The sequence below is a fragment of the Henckelia pumila genome, chromosome 4 (genome assembly GCF_033568475.1).
Source record: "Henckelia pumila isolate YLH828 chromosome 4, ASM3356847v2, whole genome shotgun sequence".
Taxonomy (NCBI): Eukaryota; Viridiplantae; Streptophyta; class Magnoliopsida; order Lamiales; family Gesneriaceae; genus Henckelia; species Henckelia pumila.
Genome location: NC_133123.1, coordinates 110173763 through 110199268, shown reverse-complemented (window position 1 = coordinate 110199268; position 25506 = coordinate 110173763). Strand labels below are relative to the sequence as shown.

Genomic DNA, 25506 nt, shown 5'->3' with positions numbered 1-25506 from the left:
CAAACAATGTCGTGCACGTAATGTCATTGAACGGGCATTCGGGCTGCTTAAAAAGAGATGGGCTGTGCTTCGATCACCTACATTTTATCCTTTGAAAATTCAGAATAGGATGATAATGGCTTGTATTTTATTGCATAACTTCATCCGAACTCAAATTCCCAATGATCCTGTTGAAGAAGTGGAAGATACAACATGTAGTCCTACACATTGCACAAGTGATGATTTTATAGATAATTTGACTTCTTCTCAAGCTTGGGACACTTGGAGAGACAATTTAGCAAATTGGATGTACCAAAGAGAGGCATAAAACAGTGTGTTTTTCATGTTTCTGAAATTTTCTATGTTCTAATAGTGATATATTAGTTGATGTTGTTATTAGTGTTTGATCAATGTTTGGCTTGTTTGACTGACTATGTTTGGATTCTCATCATGTGTAATATATTCAAAGCTTTATTTGATCCAAGTTTTGGTCATTTTTACTCATAACATATGCTATCTGAGTCAGTATGTGTGTTCCCATGTCCTTAGCTGGAATATTTTTATGTTTAAATTAATGAATTCCGATTATATGCAGGTCATCACACATTGGTTAAATACACAGTTATGGAATCTGGTCCAAGCTCTTTAAATGCAAATGGAAGAGGAAATAAAGCTGAAAAAACACGTCGTGCCTGGAGCGTGAGAGAGGAAGAAGCCCTTATTGAAGCTTTAAAAACAGCAGTCCATCGAGGGTTTAGGAGCGAAAATGGTTTTCGTTGTGGATACTTGTCTTTCTTGGAGACTGAGCTCGCAAAAGCATTTTAAGGTTCAAATATACATGCTGACCCTCACATTGTTTCTAAAATGCATGTGTGGAAGAAAACACATGGCTCGTTGATGTCAATGTTAAGTCGAAGTGGTATAGGTTGGAATGACACTGACAAAGTAATTGAAGCTTCGAACGAGGCTTGGGAAGAGTTTGTAAAGGTACAAACCTGCTGCCACTTTTAATTATTACCATGTTATATAGGTTAATTTTTTGTACATTGGTGTTACAGTCAGATAGTAATGCACGCCTCATGAGAAATAAGTCCTGGCCATTTTTCAATGATTGGTGCGAGATATTTGGTAACGATAGGGCAGCAGGGAGCTATGTCAAGCCATTCTCGGCTGCTGTACAAGATGTTCTGAACATCAACACTGATGTAAGTACTGATGTCGAATATGTGGCAACTGATTTTTTCAATGTGACAGAGGGTGTAGGTGAATCAATATCAGTGTCGCAAAGTCCTTTGTCTAATGAAACTAGCAAAAAAAAAAAAGGAGACTTAAAGAAACGCAAGAAAAATGTTGAAAGTGATGATGGTATTGTCAATGCTATCAACAATTTAGCAGACATTACTAAGTCAAATATGTCGGATCTCGTAAAGAAACTTGGTACTGACGAGAAGATAGTTGCCCTTCTGGATAATTCATTTGACGCATTAGGACATATGACAGAGATCAACATGAATGATAAATTATTTGTAGCGGAGTTGATGGTGGACAATCCAAGCAAGTTAGGATTGTTCTTGCGTTTTCCCCATGAGGGTAGGTTAAGTTTGATTCGACGGCTACTGCAGAAAGATTGATGATTGGATCAAGAACTTAGTTTGATATTTTGCATCTTGGACACTACATATTTTGTATTTTGGCAAACATTATGTAAGCCATGGGTTCTATCTTCGAGCCGCTGTAGTGTCTATGCTTATGACTATTGTGTACTTGCATTTGTGGTTAAAAACCTTTTTGGCTCGCAAGGTTATATTACTTGTTCGAGTGCTTTTGTCGTAAGTACACCAGTTGATATTAACAAGATTGTCATGTTTATAATATTCTATATTTTTATTCGTACATATCATTATTTTCATAGTCTCCCGTAATTAATTAGATTATTTATCTATCTTGTTGTATTGTACTAGCTATTTGGTGCTTATCATGATTTGAAAAGCAGTACGAAGACCATATGTAGTTGTTGCTGAAATTTTTGGATGTTTTTATATACTTGTGAATTTTTTCAATTAGTGATCCACCTATTTGTTTTAGTATTGAACGAAACTATGTGATTACACCAACTAAGTCAATGAGAGATTAGTATTATAAGATTAATTTATGAAAACCTCAAATGGAGGACTTTTATTATAAGATTAATATACACTCATTTGCTAAGTTTTTCCGTGAACTTAAAATCGACGATAAACTCGTGATAATCAAATTATTCTTTGCAGTTCATTGTTTTTATAATCCTTGTGAGACACATATATATATATTATAAATTGATGTATATACTGAGTTTCCTTTATTGAGTTGATGTTGATCTACTCTTCAGTCTATGCATATGATTATAAATTTCTTCATCAAAATAGGGACACATATATTATGCATCAACATACATTTACAATAGTGCTTCATGTTTGGTTGATGGACCGATGAGTAGCCATCTTAAACAAAACATATTTACCACTACTAGAGTACTTATGCCCCATACGGTAAGCAACATCTACTTACAATGGAAATAACTTAAGAGGGGTCATAACTGTGATCCAAAACCAATCAAAACGTGAGGCATGAAAGAGGAGTCTCATTAACCAAACATTATTTACTAGTACGGGACACCATATTTTATCAGTAAACATCATCAACTGAGTTGGAGGACTGAGAGCTCTGCATGTAGGTGAAGTCACCACTGCTGTCATCTAGGATGGAAGCAGGGGTTTCGGTGGTTGCCTCATCTGAGGGACATGATTCTGATTCTTCTCCACCACAGTCGATCGCGATCGAAACATCTGCATCTTTACAGCTAATTGCATTCTCGCCATCAGCGCGATCCAACTCAGTTTTGACTGAATTTCCAGCATTTGTTTTACTTCTTGATATAGCATTCTCACTGTCAGAAGATAGTAGGACAACTTCGACATCTTCATCCTCCGAATCACTGGACAGAACTATGATTTCAGGAGGGAGTTCATCAGTGTTGTTAGTTGATGGTGCACTAGAGTCCGAATTACTTGGGGAGTGAAAGAGTGGGTGCCCGGTGAGCCAACTTGTGGCTAAGGGTTTTTATGACTCTATGTATAAACAATCTTTTGTTTAATATAATTTACACTTTTATAATGGCATTTACTTTATCTTTTATCATATTATTATGTTGTGACATACTATAAGATGTTTAGATGAAGACCTTGAATATACTATAGTGTATGTAAGATGTGGTAGCACATGGGAATGGCTATCATGAAACACATCTTATAGTCACTGTATATTCTAAACAGTTCCTAGTCGATTGAGCCGTCCGTTAATAAGGATAAGTATCGCTCGAGATTGAGACTAGCATTTGCAATGCCGAGTACCACGTTTCATTGGTATGGAACATAGAGATGTTCAAAGCATGCAAATGGATATTCATATGATGAATGATCGAACTACCCTATCCGGACTTTCCAAGTGGTTATCACTTATCGAGTGGATAAAGTCCGCGGTTTTGGTTGTACACCATTAGTCCTTACTACTTGAAACATCATTGAGACTCTATATGCTAGCACTGTACTTTGACTCGTTTACCGACTCTATTGGGGTCATCAGGTGTCGGGATTGGGTACAGTTACGACACATATAGGAGTCGATGCTTTGTTGTCAAGGATTCACCACATACTTGCAAGTGTGGATATCCTATGCGATATGAGGAGATATTATTGTGACGAATCTCTGGCCAGAGTACATGATGTGTTTTAGGTTACTTGGTGTTCCTAGTAACACATGAGATGTCACTATTTGATCTCCAAGATGTAATACATAGTTATCGAATCTTGAACAACTCTCGATTTACCAATGGTTGTTGATTCGATCGGGATATATGGATGAAGGGACCGTACTGTACGCTAACCAAAATCTATTGGTTCTTGCAGGCACTATCAGTGATACTTAGGGAATCATGGGGCGATGTTGTTAGGCGCTCTTACCATGATTCGATGGGCAAGTCGGAAATTGTTGTTTCGAGTCACAAGGAGTTGTGAGCCCACGACTAGCTGTATCCCTAAACCATTGAGGGTCACACAAGTAATGGATTTTTAATCCCCGTTGAGATAATTAAATTTAAAAAGTTAAATTTAGTGAATAAAGAAGTGGGACTTCTTATTTAAGAGTAGAGGGAGTAAGATTTCCTAAAATGACATAGTGATGGACATTTTTGGAAATCACTGAATTCAGATTCAGAAAATTTATCTTGACTTTAAAAGATGCAGAAATGGTTTCTGTGCACATTGGTGAAATTGATTTATCAATCTGAGTCATGATGAATTTTATATTAATTTCTGAACATGCGGGCTTTGCTTGTCAGGCTTGAACTTATGACTAATGGGCCCTAAGCTGTTAGCAGCCCACATTATAAATAAGTTATTGCAGTGCAGAAATTACACAAAACAGGTCATAATTTTGAAAACCTAGAGAGCTTTCTCTCAAGGAATTCGGCCGACCCCCTCCCCCTCTCTCACAGTGTTCGAAAATTTAGTCTGTGAATTTTTGAATTTGCTGACTGATTTAACAGATCATATCTGTTCTATCTCATCGTAGAAACTTCTGATAGACTTTCTAGTGCAGTCTATTAGAGGGATTAAATTTCTGTTCATGGACCTGATTGAAGAATTGTTCGTTCATCAGTTCCTGGGATATACAACAAGAGCAGATTAATCTGTTGGTGTCCATAATCTCGCTTCGAGATTTTAAGGTAAAATTTATATTGTTTAAATTTTATGTTATCAATTTTAATCGTAGGAATTTGATACCCATATGGAATCGTTCCATATAAAATTTTAAAACTTCCGCTGCACCGGGTATCATTTTTTTCGATCCGGAGAACGACCGTGTTCCAACAGGGAGTCATCCATATTTTGTGGTGCAGAAGTAGCTTTCAAGGGTCGGAAATAAGTTGGACTCTATTATTGTATAGTGCTGCATATATATATAACAAAAAGTAAGTCAAATAAATGTGTTCTCAACCACCAAAGCAATGTACAAATAGGTGGTTGTGCATCAAGTCAACAATACATCAATTAGATTTTTTTACTATACTGTCTTACCATTTTCTATTTACATCCATGCCATCAATCCTCAAGCCTGCAGATTCATGATGAAAAAACATCAATGTCAAATACTAGTTGTAAAAAAAATTCATAAGATATTTCGTATTGAATTTCTAATATGCAATAACATTACCAATAATTAATACTAACCAACTAAATTAAAATAATCCAAAAAGCATAATTACTAGATATTTCTAATATAATTAAGGAACATGGTCTATACACCATGGAACTTGCATAAAACAGAATCAGATTCGACATACATTCCCCCTTAAAAATGTTTGTGGATTCATCTCGACGTACAAGCCTTTAGACAAAAAAGGAACATAAGTAGAGTCAAGATTCGTCACTGAATTCACATTCAAAACAGTACATATTTATCTCACAACATTAATTATGTAGTGGCCTGTAACCAAGTAAAGAGATTAAGGAACTAATCGCATTTACTAAACTTGAGTTCGGACGCTCTGAAGAGAAGATCAGAGGCTCCAAACGTGATCAGATGATCCAAAGCCAGGATTGGAGGCTCCGAACTTGTTCGGACGCTCCGTCGGCAGGTTAGGACGGCCCGATCGGACTCCAGTATTATGTCATTGCTTACATCAGCAAGATGACATAATTTTTGACGCATTGATGGGACTTCGGATGCCCCGAAGTCGAGTTCGGATGGTCCGAATGTGTAACGGCCCGAACTCCGTCTATAAATAAGGGTGCCGAGATTCATTTTCAGACGCACCAATCACCTCTCTTCTCTCTATTCCTTAGTCTTCCAGCTTAGATCTAGGGCGTTCTAGGCGTCCCATTGGGAATTCGGAAGTGGCATAGAGATCCAGGCGTCGTAGCAGAGCTATGGCCTAATTTTGAGGCAAGCGACAACAACGGGCTGACGACGGACGCAGGTATAGCTTTTGCTTCCTAAAAATATTTAGGAGTATGCTATAGGAGTGGACTTAGAGCTAGTAGAGCTTGCATAGTAATTGAGGTACGAAAGTACTGTTCGAGATATCCTGACTGAGTATACATGTATTATGTGACTGCATGATTTATATGACATGATTTTATGCTGCATACATTTGCATCCTGATCTATCCCTTTTGGAGATGTCTGTTAGTAGGGTTTTACCCTATCCTGTTAGTGGATGGACTTCCATCGATTTAGGTCCGGCGTATCCACTGGTATTTCGGTATGTGAGCCACCTCGTAAAGCGACGGCACAACATGCTACATACCAGGGCCCGACTGTCTTTGTTATCCAATTATTGACCTCTAGTCAGTAGATGGTACACTTGCATGCATGTATACTCATACTCTTGTGCTGAGCATTTTATGCTCATGTCTCGTACTTTGTGTATCTGGACACCCTATTTCATGGGGCAGGTTTGCGATTGGATGAGGCGGGTGGATCCAAGAGGGACTAGACAGTGGTTGGCCAGTTGGAGCTTCGCCTAGGGCTTTATTGTATTGGGTTGATTCAGTATTCGATTTGGTTATATAACTATTTGGGTATTTGAAGATTCCTTTCCTTGGGATTGTATAATATTTATGGCTTCCGCAGTTTAATTCTAGTTTATTGTTTTAATTAAGTTAATTTCATACTTAAGTTCTGTTTAGTAGGTGATCTCGGTAAGGGTCACTACATTTATGGTATCAAATAATGCATAGTATTATTGGGATTTAGATTCTGCATAAGATAACTGTGAGGTAATTTTGTAGATGGCGATCGCGATGATCAAAGTAGTCATGGCAGTATCGGTGGACGTTGGGGCGATGGCGATCGAAAGCGTCGTCGAGAATGCCATTATCGTCGTCATGATGAGAACCGTTTCAGTGTGCGCCGATTCTTACAGATGGGTCCTAAGCCCTTGGTCAGAGGCGAGACTCCGGAGGATGCAGAGAATTGGCTAGATCGCATGGAGACTTGTTTTCAGACATTCCACTGTACTGAGGAGCAGAAGATGGAGACTCTTGGTTATCTTCTGGATGGGCGAGCCCGTAAGTGGTGTAGATTCACTTCTGCACCATTCGTTGCGGCGAGAGGAGTTGCTACTTGGGCTGAGTTCCGCACAGCTTTTCAGAAGTTGTACTTTCCTCTTGCACTCCGTCAGGCGAAGGCGGGTGAGTTACATAGTTTACGTTAGGGATCTATGACGATTGACGAGTATCAACAGAAGTTCTTTGATCTGTTGTCATATTGCCATAAAGCTTCTGGAGCATGTTTTCGATGTGGAGAGGTTGGTCATCTCCGGAGGGATTGTCCATTAGCTAGGGGAGGCGGTTCTAGTTTTGGTTATGGTTCTGGTTCAGGATCGGGTTCTTAGGATACCGTTCAGCAGAGGTCGCAGGGACAGTCTGCTGGGAGTTCTCACTTGAAGCCACGGAATTCTGGCCAGGTGTTTGCCTTGAGGCATGATCAGGCAGTGGAGAAGAATGAGAAGGTCATCGCAGGTACATTTCTGTTATATGGTATACCTGCTCTTGTACTCATTGACACTGGTGCATCTCATTCCTTCATTTCTGCATGTTTTGTTAAGAGGCATAAGTTACCATGCATTGCACTAGACGTAGTAGTTTCTGTTTCTAATCCGATGGGTCAATCTACTTTGGCTAAGCGTCTAGTGATGGGTTGCCCTTTAGAGCTTGAAGGGAACATTCTGGTAGCGAATCTCATGGTTCTTGTGATGGATGACTTCGATTGTATTCTGAGGATAGACATGTTGACTACCTATCGAGCTTCAGTGGACTGCTATCAGAGATTAGTACGCTTTCATCCGGATGGGATTGATAGCTGGTTTTTCTATGGTGAGGGAGCGCGACCCCCGATGCCGTTGGTATAAGCTTTGAGAGCCTGTCAAGCTCTAGAAGCTGGCGGGGAAGGTTACCTCATCTATGCAATTGATTTTTCCACTGAGATCGTCGGGATAAAGGGTATTCCGGTTGTGAATGAATTCCCAGATGTATTTCCAAATGAGATTCCGGGTTTTCCTCCTGCTAGGGAAGTCGAGTTTGGCATAGAGTTGATGTCAGGTACTTCGCCTATTTCTCGAGCACCGTATCGTCTGGCCCCATCAGAGATAAGAGAGTTGAAGAATCAGTTACAGGATCTTTTGTACATGGGATACATTCGTCCTAGTGTATCTCCTTGGGGGGCTCCTGTTCTCTTTGTGAAGAAGAATGATGGGTCTATGCGGTTGTGCATTGACTATCGGCAGTTGAACCGAGTTAATGTGAAGAACAAGTATTCTTTGCCTCTTATTGATGACTTGTTTGATCAGCTGCAGGGTACTTCGGATTACTCCAAGATTGACTTGAGATCTGGGTATCATCAGATGAGGGTCCGAGACCAGGACATAGCCAAAACTGCATTCCGTACTCGCTATGAGCATTATGAGTTTCTAGTGATGCCTTTCGGTTTGACTAATGCGCCGGCTATATTTATGGATCTGGTGAACCGCATTTTCAGGGAGTTTCTGGATAAGTTTGTCGTGGTTTTCATTGACGACATTCTGGTGTATTTGCGCAATGCAGACGAGCATGTTTCTTACTTGCGATTGGTACTGCAGACTCTTCGGGATGAGCAATTGTACGCCAAGCTGAGTAAGTGTGAGTTCTGAATGGATCGAGTGGTCTTTCTTGGCCATATTATATCCAGGGAGGGGATTTATGTTGATCCGAGCAAGATTAAGGTTGTGCTTAATTGGTCGCGTCCGACGACGGTTCCTGAGATCCATTGTTTTCTGGGTCTAGCAAGATATTATCGTCGCTTCATTCTGAGCTTCTCATAGCTAGCTCGACCATTGACGCAGCTTACCCATAAGGGTGTTGATTTCGAGTGATCCTCGGAGTGCGAAGAGAATTTTTGTGAGCTTCGACGGCGGTTGACTTCTGCTCCAGTATTGGCATTTTCGTCAGGATCTGGAGGGTATGTAGTGTACACAAATTCTTCTCTTCAGGGATTAGGTTGTGTCCTGACTCAGAATGGGCATGTGATCGCATACGCTTCTAGACAGTTGAAGTTACACGAAGACAATTATCCAGTTCATGATTTGGAGTTGGCAGCTATTGTGTTCGTTTTGAATATCTGGCGTCATTATTTGTATGGCGAGAAATTTGAGATTTTCACCGACCACAAGAGTCTCAAGTATTTGTTCACTCAGGCGAAGTTGAACATGAGTCAGAGACGTTGGATGGAATTGCTTAAGGACTATGATTGCGAGATTAAGTGTCATCCGGGAGCTGCTAATCTCACTGCTGATGCCTTGAGTCGCAAGGTGCAACTATCCGCACTGCAGACTTGTTCGATGTCTAGTGCCATCGAGGATTGTTGTTCTTCAGGGTATACCTTCAAGAACAAGAAGGGCATGCAGAGTATCCATATGTTTGCGATACTATCTGAGCCAGCTTTGTATTCGCGGATTCGAGATGCTCAGATGTCTGATTCGAAGACCCAGCATTTGGCTCATCTAGCTAATGAGGGTAGCACGTCTGGATTTCACTATCAGTTAGATGGTTTTCTGTGTTTGTCTGGTAGGCTTGTGATTTTGGAGGATGAAGAGTTGCGAGAAGAGATCTTGTCTTAGGCATATCGCACTAAGTTGAGTATTCATCCGGGGAGCAACAAGATGTACAAGGATCTACGTACTCGGTTTTGGTGGAAGGGGATGAAACGCATCATGTATCAGTATGTTTCGAAATGCTTGGTTTGTCAGCAGATCAAGGCAGAACACCGATGACCTGGAGGTTTGCTTCACAGTCTGCCTATTCCGGAGTGGAAATGAGAGCTTATCATGATGGATTTTGTGACCCATTTGCCGGTATCCTCGAGGAATTGTGATGCTATCTGGGTTGTGGTGGACCGACTCACCAATTCAGCACATTTCATTGCCTATAGCAGAGAGTACTCTGTGGATCGTATGACGCGATTGTACATTCAGGAGATCATTAGACTTCATGGAGTGTCTGTGAGCATTGTCAGCGATCGAGACCCCAGGTTTACTTCTAGGTTCTGGGGGAGTGTTCAGCGTGCGATGGGCACTACTCTCAGTTTCAGTATGGCCTATCATCCGGAGACAGATGGACAATCAGAGCGTACTATCCATACTTTGGAGGATATTCTTCGAGCTTGCACTATGGATTTTGGTTCAGCCTGGAAGGACCATTTGCCATTGATTGAGTTCGCGTACAACAACAGTTATAATAGTAGCATTGGGATGTCACCTTTTGAGGCGTTTTACGGGCAATGTTGTCGTACTCCACTCTTCTAGGAAGAAGTGGGGGAGAGACAAGCTGAGGGACCGGAGTTAGCCCAACAGACAGCAGATGTTGTTGATCAGATCAAGAAATGGATTAAGACTGCACATGATCGTCAGGCCAGCTATGTTAATACCAAGCGTAGGCCTTTGCAGTTTGATGTTGGAGAGAAAGTGTTTCTGAGGGTTTCACCTTTCCGCAGGATTCTCAGATTTGGTCTCAAAGGAAAGTTGTCTCCCTGATTTATCGGTCCGTTTGAGATCTTGGATAGCATTGGCGATCTGGCTTATCGTCTGGCCTTGACACAGTATCTCTTCAGTATTCATGACGTGTTCCACGTATCTCTGTTGCGATGGTATGTGGCAGATCAGTCTCATATTCTGTAGCCATCTGAAGTTTAGGTGGATACGGATTTGACTTATGTAGAGAGACCTATTTGTATCCTGGATCGTAAGAATAAGGTCTTGCGTAATAAAGTTATTCCTCTGGTTTTAGTTCAGTGGCAGCACCGAGGCATTGAAGAAGCCACTTGGGAGCTTGAGAGCAGGATGCGTTCAGAACATCCTGAGTTATTTTGATTTTGGTTTTCGAGTTGTATCCAGTTGTGAACTCTGTAAACGTTTAATTTGAATAAAGATGTTTCTTCATGTTGTTTTATTTTCAGTACTTAAGATCTGATTTTGAGGACGAAATATCTTAAGTGGGGGAGAATGTAGTGGCCCATAACCAAGTAAAGAGATTAAGGAACTAATCGCATTTACTAAACTTGAGTTCGGACGCTCCGAAGAGAAGATCGGAGGCTCCGAACGTGATCGGACGATCCGAAGCCAGGATCGGAGGCTCCGAACGTGTTTGGACGCTCCGTCTGCAGGTTCGGACGGCCCGATCGGACTCCAATATTATGTCATTGCTTACATCAGCAAGATGACGTCATTTCTGACTCATTGATGGGACTTCGGACGCCCCGAAATCGAGTTCGGATGGTTCGAACGTGTTCGGAGGCTCCGAAGCCAGTTCGGACGACCCGAACTCCGTCTATAAATATGGGTGTCGAGATTCATTTTCAGACGCACCAATCACCTCTCTTCTCTCGATTCCTTAGTCTTCCAGCTTAGATCTAGGGCGTTTTAGGCGTTCCATTGAGAATCCATAAGTGGCATAGCGATCCAGGCGTTGTAGCGGAGCTGTGGCCTAGTTTTGAGGCAAGCGACAGCAATGGGCTGACGACGGACGCAGGTATAGATTTTGCTTCCTAAAAATATTTAGGAGTATGCAATATCTTAGTTTTAGAGCACTTTAATGATATTAATATCATTTGGCATTGTAGCGCGGACTATAGGCGTGTACTTAAAGCTGATAGAGATTGCCTAGTAATTGAGGCACGAAAGTACTGTTCGAGATATCCTGACTGAGTATGCATATATTATATGACTGCATGATTTATATGACATGATTTTATGCTGCATACATTTGCATCCTTATCTATCCCTTTTGGAGATGTCTGTTAGTAGGGTTTTACCCTATCCTGTTAGTGGATGGACTTCCATCGATTTGGGTCCGGCGTATCCACTGGTATTTTGGTATGTGAGCCACCTCCTGAAGCTGCGGCACAGCGTGGTACATACCGGGGCCCGGTCTGTCTTTGTTATCCGATTATTGACCTCTAGTCAGTAGATGGTACACTTGCATGCATGTATACTCATACTCTCGTGCTGAGCGTTTTATGCTCACGTCTCGTACTTTGTGTATCTGGACACCCTATTCCATGGGGCAGGTTTGCGATTGGATGAGGCGGGTGGATCCAAAAGGGGATAGGTAGTGGTTGGCCAGCTGAAGCTTTGCCTAGGGCTTTATTGTATTGGGTTGATTCAGTATTCGATTTGGTTGTATAACTATTTGGGTATTTGCAGATTCCTTTCCTTGATATTGTATAATATTTATGGCTTTCGCAGTTTAATTCTGGTTTGTTGTTTTAATTAAGTTAATTGCATGCTTAAGTTCTGTTTAGTAGGTGATCTCGGTAAGGGTCACTACCATATGGGTAACACCCAAATCATTCATCCAAGGGTACACATCTCAACACATATACATAATTAATATTATAGGGTTGACATGAAAAATCATGAGTTGTTAGATATCCTATTAGGGTAATACCATTAAGGTAGGTTGAATACGGTGCTCAAGAAAAATAACAAGGATGTGAGCGACTAACGCTCCGAACGTAAAGTTGAGTATACAACCGATATAATGCATGCAAAATGACTGGGTACTGGTTGACTATCAAGTCCTGCTCAGTCTAGGTGCGAATGAGTGTGTAGTATCATTTGGGGTCTGTTAGATTAGGTGTCCGTCAAGCCAAGTGTTGGCGAGGGTCCTTGTAATAACTCTTGTATGACAATCTTTATTTTAATAATATTTGAATTAATTAATTTTACACATCTTTCTTTGTATACACATGCTAGTTGAAAAGATAAAGCTCTTGAATATACAAATATCATAAAGTGTAGGATCGAGCGATTGCCGCTTTACAAAAACTATAGCTGATAGTAATAGTACAACTCAAATTTTTTAAACCGCACAACAACCCAAACGCCATGGTTCGATCGCTCAACCAAGTAGGGACAATTATTGCACCTCAACAGAAATAATATGAGATGTTCATTTGATGACTATCATGAAACTTATATTTGGAATACTGTATATTCTAAATCGTTCCTAGTCAATTCAGCCACCAAAAATAAGGATAAAGGCTGCTCGAGCTTGATACTAGTATTTACGATGTGAGTACCACGTTTCATTGGTAGGAGATATAGTGATGTCCAAGCATGCAAATGGATTCTCCTTGTAGAGTGCACTGAACAACCCTCCCTAAAGGACTTTCCAATTGGTTCTCACTTATCGAGTGGAAAGATCTTAGTTTATGATTGTACAACATTAGTCCTTATGACCCGGGACAACATCGAGACTCTATGTGCTAGCGCTCTACTTTGACTTGTTTACCGACTCCGCTGGGGTCCTCAGGTAGCAAGGTTGGTTGTTGTGTCAAAACATGTAGGAGTTGATACATTGTAGTCGGAGATTCACCGCTTACCTTTGGATATGGATATCCTATGTGATCTCATGTATTTGTAGTTTTGAAATCTCTGATCAGAGTAAGTGGTAATTAAGAAATAAGTTTCTTTAATTATATCTTCGATACAACTACGGCATGACACATAGTTATCGATTCTTTGACAACTCTCGATAAACCAATGCTTGTCGAATCGGTTGAGATATATGAGTTGAAGGGACCGTACTATATGCTAACCATAATTGAATGGTTCTTGCAGGCACTATCATTTGATACCTATGGAGTCATGTAAGCGATGCTATTAGACGTTTAACATGACTGGTTGGAAACCATCAGAGTTGAGTTGTTCTTATTATCAATGAGTTGATAAGTAAGAAAGACCGGAGCTGATAAGGGTAAGCTCATATAGGGACTTGATTGATCCCGAATCACATGGAGATGTGAATCAACTATTAGTTATATCATTGAACCATTGAAGGTCATACAAGTACTGACTTTCTAGATCCCATTGAGAAAAAAATTTAATTTAATGAGTTGAACAACTTATAAAGTAGTTTATAAGCGAGATAAATTAAAAGTATGACTTCTAAAGGAGAACAAAGGAGAATGTAACTTTTAATTTGTGAAAGCGTTCCAAGATTAAAAGTTGACTTACATAAATAATTAGTTTTTGAAAATGGTAATTTTTAAAACTATTATTATGAACTTAATTAAATTAATTCAAGAGTTGAATTAATTAAACACTAGTGGACCTAGTAGAGTCCAAATAATTAAATTAATTCAAGTGTTAGATTAATTAGATAATATTGGATCTTGTAGAGCCCAAATGGAAATAGTGTTGAATAATTATTCTACAAGTGAGCTTGAATGAGTTCAAGTAGGATTTAATTAATTGATTGGACTTAAATAAGTTTGGGTTTGTCAATTAATTAAATATTAAGTTTGTGAGACCCCGTTTCTAATCTTCTATACTCGATTAATAAAACACAATCGAACACGAAGAGCCGTGGAAAAACGAATCAAAAAAAAAATTTAAAAGGTCGCGCGCCCGTGCCTAAATCAGGTGCGCCCACGCCGGGACCTCGCAAAAACTAGCGCGCCCGCACCCAAGCCTCGCGAAACAATGGCGCGCCCGCGCCACCCTCTCGAGCTGCAGAAATCCAGGGCACAAAAAAAATCTTTACAAACTCAAATCCATAATCCAAGCAACCAAAGTTCAATCCAAAGCTCCTACATGAAAAATAAGGGATTCGAAACACCAACAAGACGCGATTAACAATACAAGTTCGACGATATAATTCGATCGTCTAATCAAAACAACACAATCCTAAGACACGATGTCTTACTTCTATCATCTCACCCCGAGCTAACCCAAATGACTTGGTCCTGCTCCTGATCCTCCTGTTGCCAAGCACACATACAGACAAAGACAATAGCCGGATAAACCGGTTAGAAATATGATTTCCAAGTAAAAGGGACAGGCATGAAAAATCAGATAAACATCTCATATCGAAGAGTATCAATCAATAACAATTCAAACTGAGAGTGAATGTATGCATGACTTAAAAACTCGGGATTATCAAAGTCAGATAATCGAAATATCGATCGGTACTCGGTTGGGATCCCAGGGCCAAGTCATTACAACAACACACCTACACACCCTTTCGGGGTGAATGTTGCACAACTCAAACCCCTAGACTTCAGAGCAACTATAAGAAGTATTCTGGCACTTGGAAAAACTCGAAATCCAAAGCCACTTCAAAATAGCTCCCTAAATCATCTATCTTCAAAACAAATCGAATAATCGGCTCAATATGGATGCAAGTGTAAACAAATAATCAATCAAGTTCACACAAGCAAATAACATACAGTATGTGATTTTTGGGACTCGAGAATCAATTCGAACTCGAGTGTTCAACCCCATTCAACTCAATGTCGTCTTTTACCTTTCAAATTCGTCGAGGATTCCAATCTGAAAATAACAACGAATTCAATAAATAATCAATTGAAACAAAACGAATCGAATCAAAGAAACTCAATCAATATACCGTCTTCAATTCTCAATCGATTCAACTCCCAAGTCCGATCCAAACCCGAAACTCCAATCCAAATCTGAAAATAAAGAATATACGGATTCGATATCAATCTATCAATCCAATCAAACCCGGAAATCAAACCGAAACAATACGACCGATAAACCAAACTCGATTTCGACGGCATAACGGCTATAAACGGTCAAACCAAAAATCTCTATCAACATCAAACAACTCCAAAAAATCCATATCAACTTCTCAACCAATAAAACAAACAAAATTCAACCAAAATCCAACACCCCATTTCGAAATATGCCCTAAAATTCATATAAAATCCAAACTTCATTCTTTTTCCAAACCGACTTCGAATACACGATCTATGCTAGCTCAAGAACAACATACTCCAAGATTATCAAATTCTGACAACCCAACAAAAATCAAAGTTCGAGGATCATAGCAAAACTTACGTCAAAAAGAAGCCCTCGATGCGGTGATCGTGAAACTCAACTTGGAAAAGAAATCTAACGGTCGGATCGTGTGAATCGGAGGAAGGAAAAGCTTGAAGAATCGATCTCCATGGCTTCCGGATTCAGTACGTACGAATGGAGAGGGAAGGAGGAGAGTAAAGTGATGTGATGGAGTGATGGGGAAGGCAACTTGCATGAGATAATATATATAAAATCCAACTTTTGCATTTAAGTCCCTCAATTCTTCAAAGTTTGCAAAGTGGCCCCCCTGCGAATATCAAAACGGCCCTCCAATACTGAAAACTCTGATTATCTCAATTAAACTCAATTATGATAAAATCGGGGCATTACAATTCTCCCCCTCTAAGATTCGATTTCGTCCTAGAAATCTGACAGATCACAGACTGAACAAGAAAGAATCAAACTGAAGAAAACTCACATCAATCGAATAATTTCGGGAATCGCTGCCTCATATCAGATTCGGTCTCCCAAGTCGCTTCTTCAACTCTGTGATGACTCCACTGAATCTTCACCACCAGAATCGACTTGGTTCTGAGCTGGTTCTCTTTTCTATCGAGAATCTGAATCGGTCGCTCGAAGTAACTCGGAGTCTCATCAAGTTCGGCCTCGTCTGGCTGAAGAACATGGGACGGATCCGGATGATATTTCCGCAACATCGAGACATGAAACACATCATGGATGCCTGAAAGAGACGGAGGAAGAGCAATCCTATAGGCAAGATCGCCTATCTTCTCCAGAATCTCATACGGACCAAGGAATCTCGGCGACAACTTCCCCTTTTTCCCGAATCTGACAGTACCTCGGAACGGATAAATCTTCAGAAACAAACGGTCTCCCTGATCAAAACACAGTGGTCTACGTCGGACATTCGCATACTTGGCCTGTCGGTCCTGGGCTGTCTTCATTCTGACTCTAATCAACTTCACCTGCTTTGCCATATCACGAATCATATTTGGACCCAACTCAGGTGATTCTGAAATCTCATCCCAAAATAACAGAGATCTGCACTTATTCCCATACAAAGCTTCGAAAGGTGTCATGCCAATACTCGCTTGGAAGCTGTTATTGTACGAAAACTCAACTAGGGGCAAGGACTCCTACCAACCTGATCCAAAATCAAGCACTACTGTGCAAAGCATATCCTCCAAAGTCTGGATTGTACCCTCGGACTGACCGTCGGTCTGAGGGTGATACGCTGTGCTCAAGTGCAAACGAGCACCCAATGCCTCCTGCAAACTGTGCCAAAAGTGAGAAGTGAATCTCGGATCTCTGTCTGATACTATCGACTTTGGCAGGCCATGCAATCTCACCACCTCTCTGACATACAACTCGGTCATCTTATATGTCATACGGTATGGAATGAAACAAGCTGATTTCGTCAACCGGTCAATCACAACCCAAATCGCATCACAACCTCTGACTGAACGCGGTAGCTTCGTGACAAAATCCATCGAGATGTGATCCCACTTCCATTTCGGGACAGACAAACTGTGCAATAAGCCACCTGGTTTCTTCTGAAAGAGTGGGTGCCCGGTTAGCCAACTTGTGGCTAAGGGCTTTTATGACTCTATGTATAAACAATCTTTGTTTAATATAATTTACATTCATTAATGGCGTTCACTTTATCTTATTATTATATAATGATATACTATTGTTATTTTGATAAAGACCTTGAATATACTAAAGTAAGATGAGATAGTGAATATAGAGAGATCACTGTCATGAAACACATCTTATGTTCAATGTATATTCTAAACAGTTCCTAGTCAATTGAGCCGTCCACAAATAAGGATAAGGATCGCTCGAGATTGAGACTAGCATTTGCGATGCCGAGTACCACGTTTCATTGGTATGGAACATAGAGATGTTCAAAGCATGCAAATGGATATTCATATGATGAATGATCGAACTACCCTATTCGGACTTTCCAAGTGGTTATCACTTATCGAGTAGATATAGTCCGCGGTTTTGGTTGTACACCATTAGTCCTTATTACTTGAAACATCATTGAGACTCTATATGCTAGTACTGTGCTTTGACTCGTTTACCGAATCTATTAGGGTCATCAGGTGTCGGGATTGGGTGCAGTTACGACGCATATAGGAGTCGATGTTTTGTTGTCAAGGATTCACCACACACTTGCGAGTGTGGATATCCTATGCAATCTGAGGAGATATTAGTGTGACGAATCTCTGGCCAGAGTACATGATGTGTTTTAAGAAATGGTTTCTTAGTAGCACATGCGATGTCACTATTTGATCTTCAAGATGCATTGCATAGTTATCGAATCTCGAACGACTCTCAATTTACCAATGGTTGTTGATTCGATCAGGATATATGGATGAAGGGACCGTACTGTACGCTAACCAAAATCTACTGGTTCTTGCAGGCACTATCAGTGATACCTAGAGAATCATGGGGCGATGTTGCTAGATGCTCTTACCATGATTCGATGGGCAAGTTGGAAATTGTTGTTCCGAGTCACAAGGAGTTATGAGCCCATGGATAGCTGTATCCCTGAACCATTGAGGGTCACACAAGTAATGGATTTCTAATCCCCGTTGAGATAATTAAATTTAAAGAGTTAAATTTAGTGAATAAAGAAGTGGGACTTCTTATTTTAGAGTAGAGGGAGTAAGATTTCCTAAAATGACATAGTGATGGACATTTTTGGAAATCACTGAATTCGGATTCAGAAAATTTATCTTGACTTTAAAAGATGCAGAAATGGTTTCTGTGCACATTGGTGAAATTGGTTTATCAATCTGAGTCACGATGAATTTTATATTAATTTCTGAACATGCGGGCTTTGCTTGTCAGGCTTGAACTTATGACTAATGGGCCCTAAGCTGTTAGCAGCCCACATTATAAATAAGTTATTGCAGTACAGAAATTGAGATAACTGGTCACAAAATTTTCGAAAACCCTAGTTTTTCTCTCTAGGTGTGGCCGCCCCTTCTCATCTCTCTGTTCGAAAAATCCAGCCTGTGAATTTCGAATTTGCAGTCTGGTTTAACGGATCAAATCTGTTAATTTTCTCTTCGTAGAAACTTCTGATAGACTTTCTAGTGCAGTCTATCAGAGGGATTAAATTTCCGTTCGTGGACCTGATTGAAGAAACGTTCGTTCATCAGTTCCTGGGATATACAACAAGAGCAGATTAATCTGTTGGTGTCCATAATCTCGCTTCGAGATTTTAAGGTAAAATTTATATTGTTTAAATTTTATGTTATTAATTTTAATCGTAGGAATTTGATACCCATATGGAATCGTTCCATATAAAATTTTAAAACATCCGCTGCACCGGGTATCACTTTATTTTTCGATCTGGAGAACGACCGTGTTCCAACAGTGGTATCAGAGCCAGGTTGTTCTCGGATTTTACGATTAAAATTTTATCGATTGTACAAGCCTCGATTTTTCAAAAAAATAAAACGAAAAAAAAAAAATTATTTTCGTGGCTGCCCGCGCAGCCCTGCGCGCAGATGGGCTGCACGCAGCAGCCCTGCGCAAGCTAGGGCAAGCGTTGCCCTAGCCCGCGCAGCTGGGCCGTATGGAGCGTCCCAGCGGCTGGGCTGGACGAGTGCAGCCCAGCGACGGGCGGTCCCGGGCTGCCCAGAATTTTTTTTTTTTTATTAAAATTAAATTTTTCCTTGAATTATGAATTCTAGCCCAAAATGGTTTTGGGCCCAGTTTTTGGCCCGATTGAAAATTGTTTCAGTTGGTCCACGAGGCAATGGGTCAAAATTGTTTGAGCCCAAAATTTTTAAGAAAATTAATTTTTGGATAAATTTTGAATTTTGGAAATTTATAAATTTAATCCAATAAATTAAATCTATAAAATTAATAACTTTGGTACAATTGATAATAAAATATGATTTTATGTATAAAATTGGATAATGTTATATACCAATTGCATTTTGACGAAGTTGTTGCCTAATATTGGTTAAACTAAGATTATCGGCTGAATAAAAGCAGTTTAGTGATTCAATTTAATTATTATAGTGGCAATTATTTTCTCAATTGGATGTCTGAGTAGATTTGTGTTGAATTTCACTATGATTTGTTTTGGCTAAATTTGTTCAGTTGAGAAAAAAAGAGTAAATTTTGTTCTGCATTTTTATTGGATATTGGCGTCGTCGTATCAGTTACCCATCGAACATTTTGGCCAAAATCGATTGAAACCAAAATTTGATAGTTTAGATTAAAAAAAACCTGGCCAAATAAGAAAAAAAAATTGAAAATTTTAACTTGTAAGAATAACGCTGATGAACCTAGTAGTTGGTCGTATCAAAGAATAACTATAAATATAATAGATGATTTTCCAGAAATTATTGATATGATGTGTATTTATTTACCCACGTGTTGATATATTTTCATCCGTACGTCTTGCAGTCCTATATTAGTAGTTAATATTAAATTACCAAAAAAATTATAATATTACATAATATATGCGTATTTAGGCACATGTTCAAGATGCATGCATGGAAATAGCATTGTAGATACCTGAAATATCACAAATGGCAGCTCTAAATTCATTTTTACACCTAACTTCACTCTAAACCAATAAATATAATTTAAAATATCCAACAAAAACCTTACATTTTCTTGAACTGTTAACCCAAATCTTGATCCGTATCATGACTCCTATATAAACACAAGTAAGCGAGTGTAGTGTGTGAAGAAAGATGACTTGTATGAGGGAGAGAAGGCGACAACAAGCTTTGAGGTTAATCTTGCCTTTGGACCCAAATCACGCTCTTATGTCGTTGCCATCATCGGGGTCATCATCATCTGCAAGTTCGAGTTCAGGTTCAAATTCCAGCTCGCTAGGCATTAATAGCCTTTCGGACCTCAAGAAACTCGAAATTCTTGGACATGGTAATGGTGGCACTGTTTACAAGGTTTGTCATGAGCAGACTGGCATGATTTATGCTTTGAAAGTACTACACGAGTTGGATGACTTGGAAGACGTTGAATATCGACGACATGTGATGAGTGAGGTAGATATATTTACACGTGTGGACACGTCGAAGTATATTGTGAGATGTTTCGGTGTTGTGGATAGTGGATTTGAAGAGGTTAATGGTAGAAAAGGTGATCTTTGCTTCTTGATGGAGTACATGGATATGGGATCATTGAACGATATACTGCGCAAAAACAAGAAACTGTCTGAGAAGGTGATTTCAAGGATAGCGAGAAATGTGTTGAAAGGGTTGCAATATTTGCATGAGATGCAAATAGTGCATGGAGACATAAAACCCTCAAATTTGCTAGTGAATGGCGGTAAAGGAGAGGTGAAACTAGTCGATTTTGGTGCGAGTCGAGTCGTCATAAACCAAAACCAGGCAAATAGTATGGACTCATGCATGGGCACGTGCGCGTACATGAGCCCTGAGAGGATGGACCCTGAGAATTGGAACAAGGATCGGTGCTCGGTAGGGTTTGCCGGAGACATATGGTCGCTTGGCCTAGTGGTTATGGAATGTTACGTGGGGCGTTTTCCGTTGATCAAGCCGGGACAGAAGCCTGATTGGGTGACTTTGATGTGTGCCATTTGCTTTGAAGATTATGTGAAACCTATTCTAAGGATGGCTTCTTTGGAGTTCCAGAGCTTTTGCCAAAGGTGTTTGGAAAGAGACTGGAGGGTCAGAGGGAGTGTGGAAGAGCTTCTTTCTCACCCTTTTGTTAATAATCATAATAATAATACATGTCATGAAAAAAATGGTGTAACGGAATTTGTAACTCACGACTCTGAAGATTGAGTGTAGCAACCTAAGAATATTATTTATATGTTGTACTTTTATTATTTTTGTAACTTAGAATACCGAATCGGATTTGGGATAAGATCCAAGAGCAACTCGATTTCATCCCAAAATATTTTTTTTCCCAAAAAAAAATGGTTTGTGTCTAATAATTAGATAATGTCTGCAACCTCTGAAAATAAATTATTATACATTTCTCTAAACAAAAATATATAATCACTTGCAAACTATCTCTTAATATCCCACTGTCATTGAATCTCATTGAATCCTATCAAGTATGAGCCTGATATGATCAACTAAGTTTTTCTCGCAAACAAATCAAATTTTTAAGTAGATATTAAGATTTCAAGTATTACGAGCTTTACAATTGAGAAGGAAACGTCAAGGTTTTGTTAGCCTAGTGGCATAATGAAGCCCTTCCCAAAGTTGAGTCAAGTCCGAAAAGCCCCTCCCCAGTGTCGTCATCATCATCATCATTATTTTTATTATTATTATTATTATTATGAAGGAAACCATATCATTAATTACTATATATGAAGGAAACCTACAAGAATTATGAATTTCGCAACTGTGACAAAGTTAACGCATTATTGAAAGATAACCAAGGAAGAAAAATTTATTTGAGCTAAGTGTAGCAAAAAGTATATTATTTCGCCATGTGTTTCAAGCGTCATCGATCATGATTTTGATACCGAAAATTTATTATATTGGTCTTTCCACATCAGTCACATCTAACTTTAATTTCATATCCGTCTTCCATTCAGTTTTCTTTCCAACATTTAAAAATTATAATATAATATAATGTTTAACTTTTTTTTTACAATTTTCCACATTATGTATATTTTTTTAAAAAAAAAAATTGTGTTTTAACAAAAAAATTATTTCATTATTGAATCGAACTAAATTTTTTTTTTTGTAAATGCCATATTTTATCATTTAATATAATATTTTTTAATATAATGTATATATATGGTTAATTACATATATAATTATATATTTTATTATGTTATATATTTATGATAAATATTATATATTTTTTTCTTAACTAAATAGTATATTTTAAAAAAAATTGAGAGAGGATAAATAAAATTAGAAACAAATTTGAGATAAAAGCTCTTTCAAACAACTTATATAAGCTATTTTAGAGCTTTTAAGCTCTGAAATTGCGTTTGATAAAATTTTTTAAAAATATCTTATCATTGTTTTTAAAAAAATTGGGTAACACGATCTTGTTTTTAAAGATCTTATTTGAATCTCTTTTAAAAACCAAATTATCCATATTTATTTTAAAATATTTCAAATATACCCTCAACAATATATAAATTGGTTAATATCTAATTAAAAATATTATTAAAATAATATTTGTTTATTATTAATCTTTTAATATAAAATTATTGCAATTAATATAATTATTAACACTACTAATATAGTAATATTTCTATTTTAATAAAATTAGTTATTAATTATCATAAGTACATGATTATTGCCATTATCGTTATATTATAAATATTTTCGATGCTAAATGATAAATTAATATTAATTATTATACTGAAATTATTACTATCATATATAAATAACAAATATATTGATTACTGTATTACTATTATTGTAATACTATTATCATGTTAATATTATATTAAAATTATTATTATTATACTCTCAAAAAAATTTATCATTATTATGATATCTAACAATTATTGTAATAGTTATTCATATAATTATATTAGTAAAAGTTACAATTATATTAATCAAAAGATCAAAGTAGTCTATATATCATATGTACATGTTAAAAAATAATTATATATATCAATTTAATATTGTCATTCCTTTTTGGTAATTATCACAACAAAAAAAATCTTATCAATATCAAAAATATCAACAGATTAAGCTTTATTATCGTATTTTATTCAGACACTTTAACATATTTTTTAAAAATAATATAAGACCTAAAAGTCTTAACTAAGCTAATGAATACTCCCTAAAAACACTAGAGACTCAAAGTTATATCTGCGTCCGTCGTCAGCCTGTTGCTGTCGAAAGTCCAAACTCTTGGACACAGCTCCGCTACGACTGTTGGAACGCCTCGCCAACTCCCTAGGTATGCCTAGAAGCTAGGAAACCGCCCAAAAGCCACTAATAACCGAGAGAAGATAGGGGAAATTGGTGCAAGAAATGAGCTCCTCGGACCCCATATTTATAGCCTACGATCGGACCGTCCGATCCCGAGATCGGACCGTTCGATGTCCACGCGTCCTGCCACATGTCAACTCGATCGCATGCAAAGCAACACCTGTCCCAGCACGAGAACGGAGCATCCGATCCCGAGAACGGACCTTCCGATCTCCCATCATGACGTGACCAAGTTGACGTCATCCTGCTGATGTCACACTGCCACCTGGCCATGCAGATCGGACCTTCCAATCTGGCCCTCAAGGGCTATTATCAAGTATTCCGAATCCATTCTCAAACTCCTTAGACTCATCTGGAACTTCTTTAATCAATATTTACCCAACTTAATCATAATTACCAAGTTAATTACTCATTTTGGGCACGGGTCACTACAGATACCCTATACAACTCAACTATCGTAAGCATCCTGGTATCATCTAGTCTGCATGGATCTTGAATGTGAGGTTGTTGGCTGCCTGTATTATGCTTCAATGCAAACTCCTTACAGAACCTATTCCTCCAAAGATCTACAAGACCTTACCAATCTACCGGATCCTTCCAATATTGTGGGGTCTATTATTTGGTAGATGAGGTAGGATCTCATGACAATTTCTCTAACTGATTTTGGAGAATCTTCAAGGGTGCCTACCCAGGTCAAAGCAGGATGGACAACAGTGTCCCACGAATTCCTCCCAATCCTCAGCTACGTTCGGAGTCTCATACTCGATCATCCTCTTCGGTCCAAACTGTCGGAACCAATATAAGTCGAATCTTCGACGATCATCCTGATGACGATGAAAGTGACTACGGGGATATCTCAGGGTATTCTCATTTCAACGCTCATTTCTGCAGCAACTGTTACCATCGTTTAAATTAGTTATTTACAAGAAACCAAAATTTTTAATCCTAACAATTCACCAATCTCAACTATGTCCCAAAGATAATAATTCATGCTTTGATACCATAAATGTAGTGACCATACACGGATCACCTATTAATCTGAGTTTAAGCATGCAATAATTATAATCAGAAAACTTAACCAGATTTACTACGAAAAATAATACAATCAAAGGTGAAAAGCAATAAGTACCAATTAAATTCTTAATATAGAATCCACCTGCGACCCTTGCTACCGAACCCTGGTCACCGCCTAACCACTTAAATCGCTCCTGCTCCACCTGCAAACCTGCCCCATCGAATGGGGTATTGTCCAAAGAAACACAATAACATGGACGTGAGCGACTTTTCTCATAATGATAAGCACGAGTGTACAAACCTACTATGATGCATGTATGACTGGGTACTGGATATCATAATTTCTGCTCAGTCTGGGTTCCAATGAGTATGTAGTACCATCTGGGGTCAACTCCACTGGGTACATCCACACACTCGTTCGAACCACCGTAGCGTCAGTCCCGGTCAACACGGCGTCTCCTGGTGTCACACAATATAACAAGGAATATAGGGTTGAACGACCCTACTACAAAGGCTATATCAAAGGAGACTCGACTCAACATGAATATGCACATGCATCATAATATATCAAAGCAATAAAACATGTATCATGACACATAATATGCAACATATAAGCATGCATACTCGCTGGGTATATCGGTCAGTACTTACGTACCTCAACAAC

At 38.8% G+C, this 25506-nt stretch overlaps 2 protein-coding genes across 2 annotated transcripts; both read left to right on the top strand.

Annotated features, from left to right (window-relative positions):
• Positions 1 to 843: 843 nt before the first annotated feature.
• Positions 844 to 1610, top strand: LOC140861540 (uncharacterized). The gene is made up of 2 exons (XM_073264562.1): positions 844 to 966; positions 1038 to 1610. The coding sequence occupies exons 1-2, from the start codon at positions 844 to 846 to the stop codon at positions 1608 to 1610; spliced, it is 696 nt and encodes a 231-aa protein (XP_073120663.1).
• A 19011-nt stretch (positions 1611 to 20621) lies between these two features.
• On the top strand, positions 20622 to 21698 carry LOC140861539 (mitogen-activated protein kinase kinase 10). Its single transcript, XM_073264561.1, has one exon. The coding sequence runs from the start codon at positions 20622 to 20624 to the stop codon at positions 21696 to 21698; it is 1077 nt and encodes a 358-aa protein (XP_073120662.1).
• Positions 21699 to 25506: the final 3808 nt, after the last annotated feature.

Bases quoted from the DNA above. Each gene is read 5' to 3' on its own strand.
- LOC140861540 (XM_073264562.1), top strand. From the start codon at position 844: ATGCATGTGTGGAAGAAAACACATGGCTCGTTGATGTCAATGTTAAGT. The intron at 967-1,037 runs GTACAAACCTGC...TTGGTGTTACAG, and splicing joins CTTGGGAAGAGTTTGTAAAG to TCAGATAGTAATGCACGCCT.
- LOC140861539 (XM_073264561.1), top strand. From the start codon at position 20,622: ATGACTTGTATGAGGGAGAGAAGGCGACAACAAGCTTTGAGGTTAATC.